At 32.4% G+C, this 10,190-nt stretch overlaps 1 protein-coding gene across 1 annotated transcript; it reads right to left on the bottom strand.

Annotated features, from left to right (window-relative positions):
- Positions 1–3,907: 3,907 nt before the first annotated feature.
- On the bottom strand, positions 3,908–10,073 carry LOC139512431 (dol-P-Glc:Glc(2)Man(9)GlcNAc(2)-PP-Dol alpha-1,2-glucosyltransferase-like). The gene is made up of 3 exons (XM_071300046.1): positions 9,880–10,073; positions 7,440–7,637; positions 3,908–5,042 (listed from the first exon to the last, which is right to left on the bottom strand). The coding sequence occupies exons 1-3, from the start codon at positions 10,024–10,026 to the stop codon at positions 3,930–3,932; spliced, it is 1,458 nt and encodes a 485-aa protein (XP_071156147.1). The 5' UTR covers positions 10,027–10,073; the 3' UTR covers positions 3,908–3,929.
- Between the last annotated feature and the right edge of the window lie 117 nt (positions 10,074–10,190).

The following is a 10,190-nucleotide window of genomic DNA, read 5'->3' as shown; positions in this document are numbered from 1 at the left end:
TAAAAACATTGCATTAATTAATGAATTTACAGTATAGATATATTAATGACCTTTTGCTTATAGTATCTGAGAAATGAGCCTAGTCATAGAAAAAAATAGGTTTGGTAAAAATGAACACTGCCAAAAGAACAACTTCACCAGTCATTCCATTTGCAAAATAAAGTTGATATATAGTCCCCGTATCTGAGATACTAATTTGACCACAAAAATGGCCAATAACCATTTGCCTTACAAAATAAATATATGATACTTGAAACTCCACTTACTATCACTTTTTCAACAACAAGGACCTAAAGCCTAATGTTTAAATTTGTCTATATACACCTTGTTCACTTACATTCGTAAGTCAAACAATTGTTTTTATTAAATAAAGATGTCCTAAAGATTTACCTTGGGACAACAATAAGTCAGAAACCAGCTTTCAACTTATTCTCCATCCATCAAACCCAACTTATTCTCCATCCATCAAACACTTTTGTAAATATTAGTGTTTTGATTGTAATTGATGCATCAAAGACTTGAATCAATGCTCAATTTAGATTTGCATTGCAAGGTAGCTGTCAATTTATTCATATTTAGTCATTGTGATGAGTTCTCTCCCTTTTGAGTTATGTAATTTTTGTTGAGCCTGCAACTTTTGTTGCAGAAAGCTTGACATAGGGATAGTGATCCGGCAGCGGCGTTAGCTAACTTCTTAAAAGCTTTATATTTTAGAAGGTGGAAGACCTGGATGCTTCATACTTTGTATATAGATGCCTCATGTTACGAAGTTTCCGTCAGTCCAATGTCCTTGACCTCATTTTCATGGTTCAGTGACCACTTGAAAAAAAAGTTCAAATTTTTTGTAATGTTGAATTCATTCTTGTTATAAGTAATGGGATAACTATATTTAGTATTTTCGTACCTTGCAAGGTCCTCATGCCCGTCAGACAGTTTTCACTTGACCTTGACCTCATTTCATGGATCAGTGAACAAGGTTAAGTTTTGGTGGTCAAGTCCATATCTCAGATACTATAAGCGATAGGGCTAGTATATTCGGTGTATGGAAGAACTGTAAGGTGTACATGTCCAAATGGCAGGTGTCATCTGACCTTGACCTCATTTTCATGGTTCAGTGGTCAAAGTTAAGTTTTTGAGTTTTGGTCTTTTTATCTAATATTATATGCCAAAGGTAAACTACATTTGGTGTATGGAAATATTTTATAATCTAAATGTAAGTCCTGCAGGTTTTATTTGATCATGACCTCAATTTCACGGTTCATTGAACAATGTTAAGTTTTTGTGTTTTGGTCTGTTTTTTGTCGAGCCTGCAACTTTTGTTGCAGAAAGCTCGACATAGGGATAGTGATCCGGCAGCGGCAGCTACGTCGGCGTTAGCCCACTTCTTAAAAGCTTTATATTTTAGAAGGTGGAAGACCTGGATGCTTCATACTTTGTATATAGATGCTTCATGTTACGAAGTTTCCGTCAGATACATGTCCAATGTCCTTGACCTCATTTTCATGGTTCAGTGACAACTTGAAAAAAAAGTTCAAATTTTTTGTAATGTTGAATTCTCTCTTATTATAAGTAATAGGATAACTATATTTGATATGTGCGTACCTTGCAAGGTCCTCATGTCTGTCAGACAGTTTTCACTTGACCTTGACCTCATTTTATGGATCAGTGAACAAGGTTAAGTTTTGATGGACGTCCTTATCTCAGATACTATAAGCAATAGGGCTAGTATATTCGGTGTGTGGAAGGACTGTAAGGTGTACATGTCCAACTGGCAGGTGTCATCTGACCTTGACCTCATTTTCATGGTTCAGTGGTTATAGTTAAATTTTTGTGTTTTGGTCTGTTTTTCTCATACTAAATGCAATAGGTCTACTATATTTGTTGTATGGAATGATTGTAAGGTGTACACGTCTAGCAGGCAGATGTCATGTGACCTTGACCTCATTTTCATGGTTCAGTGGTCAAAGTTAAGTTTTTGAGTTTTGGTCTTTTTATCTAATACTATATGCCATAGGTCAACTATATTTGGTTTATGGAAATATTTTATGATCTTTGTCAGTCGCGCAGGTTTTATTTGACCGTGACCTCATTTTCATGGTTCATTGCAGTGTTAAGTTTTTGTGTTTTGGTCTATTTTTCTTAAACTATAAGTAATGGGTCAACTATATATGTTGTATAGAAGCATTGTTAGCTGTACATGTCTGCCTGGCATGGTTCATCTGACCTTTACCTCATTTTCAAGGTTCATTGGTCTTTGTTTAGTTATCTTGGTTAATGTTAAGTTTATGTGACAGTTGTAATAAAGCTTAGCTTTATACTTAGGACTATCAACATAATATCAATGATTAGTATAGAAGGCGAGACATTTCAGCGTGTGCACTCTTGTTCTTAAACTATAAGTAATAGGTCAACTATATTTGTTGTATGGAAGCATTGTTAGCTGTACATGTCTGCCTGGCATGGTTCATCTGACCTTGACCTCATTTTCATGGTTCATTGGTCTTTGATTAGTTATCTTGGTTAATGTTAAGTTTATGTGACAGTTGTAATAAAGCTTTATGCTTAGGACTATCAACATAATATCAATGATTAGTAAAGAAGGCGAGACATTTCAGTGTGTGCACTCTTGTTTTACTGTACACACTAGTTTAAATTTCTTTTATTGTTATTGCATCATATCATGCATATCCTATGTATACCCTGTATTTTTTTGCTTTTGATTTTAAAAAATTATATAGAAAACAAAGAATTGGTATCAACACAATAAATATACCAAATATCCAGAGGTTGAGCAAAAACATCAGAACAGTAAAATCTACCAATTGTCTAAAGGATCTTTAATCCTTATCACTGACTATATGACTTACAAGATTGAAATTGAGTAAAATAAATGGGTAATGTGTCCATGGGACACAGATGATGTCCCTACTTGCATATCATATAAAGTTATACAGTTGATCTGAAAATGCAAGTTTTCCTTAATCAACGAAAATTGGAACCCACAAAAATAAATGAATCCACAGTATAGTGACACTACCAAAATTTAAACTTGATCTGTGTTTTGTGGTATTGTGGATTCTTTAATATTCGTTGGATACCAATTTTCATGGATTTTGTGGGTAAAGGGAAACAATGAATTTAATTGTTCAACGAAATGCATATTTTCTTACAGAATGCATGTGAATTTTGTCAAAACCATGACTTTCAATATCCACAAATAGGCAAGTTTTCCTCTATCCACAAAAATTGGTACCAACAAAATTAATGAATCCACATTATTAAGCATTGGGTATAAGTTTCATAACATTTGGTTAGGCAAACTAGATTTATTGAAGAGAACCCAACTATAGAACATATGGACAGACGTAGACAAACAAGGGTTTAACTTAATGTGTCCTCCGCTACAGTGGGGCATAAAAAACACCATGATCTGCTTACCCCTATGAGCTCATGGTCTGGTTGTGGTTGGTTCCTGTAGCTCAATCTGTTTTTGTTCAATGTATAGTATCCTGTTGTTTGGTTTTTCATCTTTTTCTTTTTGGCCGTGCATGGTGATGCAGGTCTTTTTATAAATTGTAGCTTTATGTTGCCCCTATTGGTATCTTCTTGATTTTGTTTTTAACTTAAATTAAAGTAAAGCAAAAGACCAGAGCAGAAGTTTTGAAGAAGTTTATCTGATTAATGATGTTTTTAAAAGACCTGCCACATATACTAATGTTGTGGTAATAAAAGGTGGAAATTTTCAATGGGATCTTATGTTAACCAAAATTTTATATTAAAACTATAGAATTATTCATTTCTCATATTCTGATAGGATCAGGGCCAAAGGAGTTCCTTGAAGCTAAAACTTTAAGAGAAACAGAAAAAAGTTCCAATCCAAATTACGCATGTTAAAAAGAAAATAATATACAATCAGATCATTCTTTATTTTACCAAATAAATCTTTGTACATCAGGTGAATTCTCCCATTTAAATGGTTTGTTTACAAATAAGTAAATTGTCAAAAAATTTACCACAATATATAACATTGCTTCTGTCCATAACTGTACCCAGGAACCTGGCCGAATATTAAGACGGAAAATCAAATATGGAATAATAAAATATCTAAACTCGAGCAATTTCTGTGGCACAGTCGCTGCAATTAAACATATGCTGAAAACAATTTTCCATATTTCATCTGTATGTGAATTTGTATTAAACAATGTTGAAAATGACCAGTATGAATACATATACACAGGAATGAGGAGATATTTGACTAAATAATGTCTACTATAAAGTCTTGACCAAATATAAAATGTATAATGTCTATTATCTGATAATGTATAAAGATGAACATATGTAAAATAATGGATCAAAAGAAAAGATATAGTTATAAACATAAAAGCTTTCACATAGCTAGATATTTTATTAAAAGATGTAAGAAAATTGTAGATTTTTCCTGGTGTCACCATATATGGGAATGCAAAAACAGAAGTGAATGAAATGAAGTAAAATAACTGGGGGAAATTAAGGCCTGCTGTATGGTGACTTCTGTCGCCTACAACAATGCCTTGGTTTACATACACAAACACTAAAAATCCTAAAATAATTATAATGTTGCATACACTTGATTTAAGAATGCGAAATATCAAATATATTAAATCAAGTTTTTTGTTTTGTGGTGGTTTTGTTAGTAGTTTAACAATCTGAAATAATGTAACTTCGCTGTCTCCACTTGGCTTTGTTGCTGTTGATGGATTTAAATGTTCCTTTATAGATTTTCTTTGGTAGCCGCTCCCACTTTTTTCTTTAAACCAATCAACAATGACTTGTCTTGCTGTCAGTCCAGCCATAAAGACTACCCAAATGATATTAGTTTGTCTGAACATAATGGCAATGATTCCAACTAATGAAGCCAGAGCTTTGTTGCCTTGGAGATGAAGTAAATACATAAACAAGACAAAAAATGTTGATCCAACATCTGTGTAATACAGGAAATTGAAGAAGAACAACAAAGGGAGAAGACTTAGTGTCAAAGCCGTTATGATAATCTTTGGTTCAATCTGAAAATTAGAAAATTAAATGATTATAAAATGAGTAAAAATATATATTACAGAAATAGCAGCTTCATAAAAAGAATAAATTGAGCTAAATAGTAAAGTGTATTTCATTTTGGTGTTTAGCAAGTTATTTATAGTAAAGAAATATTTTTCTTCATCTGTGGGATTTTTTCTTGCAAATTTACCTAAATAACATTTCACAGTTCATCTACGGTAAAAGTTCTGTACAAGAATAATGAACACATAAAATATTTAACTGACCATTCAGAAGCCCAAAACACCAGCTAATGATAGATAGTATTAGTGCTCCTTATATTTTAAGTACATGTAGAGTCTTACAATATCAATTCTGTTAAGGGTGCTCGCGGGTATAAATCATTTTTATTTAAATATAGGATTTCGCTTTTTTTTAATGGAAAAACTTTATCCTATACTTAATAGGAAAAAAAAAAATGAAATATGGGGTCACCGTTTATTGAAGCTGGACACAATCTGCCTTCGAAAGAAGCATGCATTTTTGTTAAGTTACTTTTATTCTGTTGAACTAATAGGAGAAAAAACGGCAATATCAGAAGAAAAAAAAGACCAAATTGCAGAAATCGCTTAAATTTTACAATAGGTTAGTTTAAGTAAAGCTTATTTGAAAATAAAAATAAGAAATAAAGGTCACTGATGAGTTCAAAAAGATATTTCAATTTTAATGCCAAAAAAATGGCATATTTTCACCAAAGGGAGATAATTTGGAGCTTTTTCTGTGATATAAACATTTTAAAAGTCATCTGGGGCCAATATAAATGGATTTTTTTGGTTGATTTTTGTACCATATTATAAAGTTACAACTAATAGTGTAACAAATTAATTTTTTAATGAAAAACAAAATTTTGCTGATTTTTTTGTACCCACGAGCCTCCTTAAGGCTGTCAGATAGATTAATTTATGAGAACATATTTTTTGTTGCTATTTGTGTTGCTGTGTAATTTAATATCATTTAAATATTACATATCATTTATAATAATTTTAACAGACAAAATGATAAGATCATTGCTGTTTGGTAGTACATGTAGCTGTCTCTTGATGCATACCTCAAATCTCCTTTTATACAAAATTTAATATTTTACAAAAATATAATTTACTTCTAAAGGTGTAATTGTAACAGCCACAATGTTCCGTCAGTTACTTTGTTCTGGCGGAACTTTTCAACTAGTTATTTTGTTCCGATGGAACTTTCCAACTAGTTGTTTTATTCTGAGTGCAGTCGAAAAGTCCGGGAACAATGTAGCTAGTTGAATAGTTCTGGCGGAACACAACAACTAGTAACATCGTTCCGAATATACCATATTTCGTCCTTTTTGAAGAATGAGGGGGAAGAATGAGTATCAGTATAAATAAGAGCAAATCATCAATTTACAAGAATACCCAACGCACTGAAAGGGGTTTCTTTGGGGACAAATATGGAAAAAAGGGCATGGAACTTTATTTTTGGGGAAATAATGAAAATGTATTTTAAATTTTGATGTACTGAGGGGGAAGAACAAACTCCCCCAGCAAAATTTAAGTTGTATTTCATAGCTCACATAAAACAGAATAAGTTTAGTATTCATAGTACCCTCAAGAGAGGGAAGAATACCCCCGTCCTCATGTGGGTCTTTGCATCAATTCTCCAAATGGAACTTTCTGACTGGTTGATAAGCTCTGTTGGAACTTTTGTGCTAGTTTGTTTAAATTCCGGTTTTGACTAATTTGGCAAAAAGGAACTTTCTAACTAGTTGATATGTTCCGGTGGAACTTTTAAACCAGAGGAAGAACAAAGTAACTAGTTAATAAGTTCCTCCTGAACTTTTCGACTAGTTAGTTCTTTCCGCCCGGAACTTTCCAACGTCAGAACAAAAGAGCATTTTTCATAATACCACCACTGATTTCCCCCTATTAGTCTTTGTTAAATTTGAACTTTTCAAAAAAATTGTGCATAATTTATCTTTGTTTCAAATAAAGAAATACTTGGCATGAGTACAGTTTTATCCTGTCCAGTACTTTAGAAAAAAATTCACATAACATTTCATTGCATATAAGAAAATAACCATTACTGGAAGTTAACCAATCAAATGTCTTCCCTTATTTAACCTGTGAACAAGCTTAAGTAACCATGTAACCTCAAGTTTACAAAATATTCTATAGAAACCCCAAATAAAAAAATAATGGTGCTTTGAATACCCAAAACATATGTTTATGAAACAGAAATGTTTTATTGCAATAAAATGTAGGATTAATTACCTACAACTGTCAAATTCATAGGAATATATTTTTTTAACCTATTTTCGTATACAACCGGATGTGACGTACCATGATTTGGTGATATTACACCTATAGTTGACCTTCAAGTAAATATCTACAAATACATACCTTTTCTTTTTGGTGTAATTTACACATAATTGCATATATTACATAAAAGTTTCCAATGGCAAACAGGAGGTTGACAGATCTTAGCCATAACACCGAGCACACATTATCAGTCTCAACGCCAAGAGCTTTCCCTACTGGTACCAGAATGCCTACAGACATCAAATAAAGGCCAGGTAAGGTAGTAATCATTGGATCCCACTAAAATGATAAAAAAATGATTTTTTTGTTACCAAAATATATATTGATTGAAAAATATCAGTCAAAAAGAGTTGCATGTATCACTTTCCAATCAATCTCAGTTTAATAGTAATCTAAAATACAAAACTTGAAAATGTAAATATATATACAATATTTGTTCAGTGTATTTATATACAGGGTATCAACAAATAAATAACCATGGATTCATTATTATTTGTGTGATAATAATGTATGTAGATTTCATTGCTGAAGGTGAACCACAATGTTATGTTCAATGACCTACACATTTTCTAAAATATTAGACTTTTACAAACCCACAAAAACAAATATCCACTTGACCTCAATCTACGAAAATTGGTACTCATTAAAAATAAATGAATCAACAGTATACATTTTCCTACCCTGTACAAATAGTGTAGAGGGTCTCATTGGGGTCTAAGCGTGACGCAGGATTGTCAATTTTTTGTAAGGGTGACAAGTGAAAGTTAAATTATTGTGCAGTGAAAACGGGAAATGAAGTCTAGCGGGACACGGGAAATTACAAAAAAATGAGAATTGCTTAGATACATAGTGCTATAATACTATAATGAGACCCCCAGTGTATGGCAGTATGATTCTTCTTGCAGTATTTAATTCTTTTTTTCTCAATTACCACTTTTTACAACAACATTAAAACAAATACACAATAGTTTACTACCATTGTATTTAACATAGAATGAAAAGATAGTAACTTTTCTTTCTGAATCCTCATAAATCTCAAACCAAACAGGTATATTGGTATTTCATGAGGAAAAACCAACAAGGTCCCCTATGCAATTATTCTATTACTCCAAATAATTATGATGTCTGAAAGGCTATTTAATATTTTATGTGATTCCTTACTGCAGAAAAAATAAAAATTGACTTTCAAGACATTGTTATTTTTAACTATAAATATAATATGATCATGATGATCACATCTTCTTATTTTTATATACATGATACTTTAAAATTGACAACTTTCACATTTGTGCCGTTTCTCATACATTTTCTTTGTAACATTAGGAGAGAAGGTTACTGCTCTCAAAGAAAGCTATAAACCATAAGTTCTAAATGGTGAAGTTAAAATCATCCTTTCGTGAATTTTACTAACGCCATCAGAGTTGGTTGACTTTTATAGAATATCTGTTTCACAGATGATAGCGGAATGTTCCTCAATAATGTTGCAACTACAATCCTGTTCCATTTTCACAATTGTGACTTACCAAATTAAGACTTATTACTGGGTTTGTGCTAAGGCAGCAACCATTTGATTTTCTGGGGGGGCGCTATGGATTTTTTTTCTGGACAAACTTTTTTTTTCGCCTTTGGCGAAAGACAATCTATTTTTTTGGCGACAAGTTGAAAACAATTTTTTTCTTTCAATTTTAGCATTACATATAGTGGCAGCTGAGGGTGAAACAAACAAATTTGAGTTAAAAGATTCGTTCAAAAAAGTTGAAAATCTTTTCCTTTGACCCTCTGTGGGCCTTAATCTAAAACTAGTCTGATCTACACTGGGCATATTGTAATAATTTTTTCAGATTTTTGATTGTTCACTACTACATTAATTCAGGTGTTAATGTAAAATTAATCATACATTCTTCGAACTTTTCTTCATGAATATTATCATAATAAAAACCAGTAAATATGATATTTTTGTACACAAAATTATGCAACTAAAATGCTGAAAACCGTTTTCCGTCTCTGCCCTGGAGCTGCTGGGAGCCTTGAGCGGCCCCCAGACCCCCTGCCGATTTGTGCCTACAGTTGATTTGATACCTAGCTACGCCCCTGATTTTTTTCTCCAAAAATTGGAAACAAACTTTTTTTTCCAAAAAAATCCATAGCCCCCCCTCCCCTCCCCGAAAATCAAATGGTTGCTGCCTAACATAAGCATGTGTGGAGCAGGATCTGCTTTATAACCCTTCTGCAATACCTGAGATCACCTGGGGTTCTTGTTGCTTAGTCCTTGTTTGTCTGATTCTTTTTTAGCCATGGTGTTGTCCGTTAATTTTTGATTTATAAGTTTAAGTTTGAATGTCTGGCATCTTTCACCCCTTTTTTATGGTTATATTATAAACGTCACAATTTAAGAATTGATTGTTAAAGGACATCATTTACTCATTCATATAAACATTGATAAAACAACCCAGATCAATTATTCCAAACCAAAACAAGTAAGAGAAAACTTGTATCATGAATGGTATAGAAAATATCTTACATGACTAAAATTTCCTTGACAATATTGTTTGGCTTGAGGAATATGAAAAATCTCATCCATGTATGGATCTGCCTGTTCATTATGAATGGCAAAAAAGGTTAATGCAAACAATAATACAAGAAAGGCCAGAGCCACTGGAAAGTTCATGATGCAACAATCAACTGGAAAGCTCTAGAGAGACTCCTAAAATCTTTAATATGGGGAGCAGTTATTGCCTTTATTTTCAAGTTTTGAGAAATATTTATTCATTAGGTAAACTCTGTCTAAGCAATATATGTATGTAGTTGAAATTAATTTTCAATAAGATAGAA

Source organism: Mytilus edulis, chromosome 1 (assembly GCF_963676685.1).
Source record: "Mytilus edulis chromosome 1, xbMytEdul2.2, whole genome shotgun sequence".
Classification (NCBI taxonomy): domain Eukaryota; kingdom Metazoa; phylum Mollusca; class Bivalvia; order Mytilida; family Mytilidae; genus Mytilus; species Mytilus edulis.
This window is presented reverse-complemented; position numbering and strand designations above follow the sequence as displayed.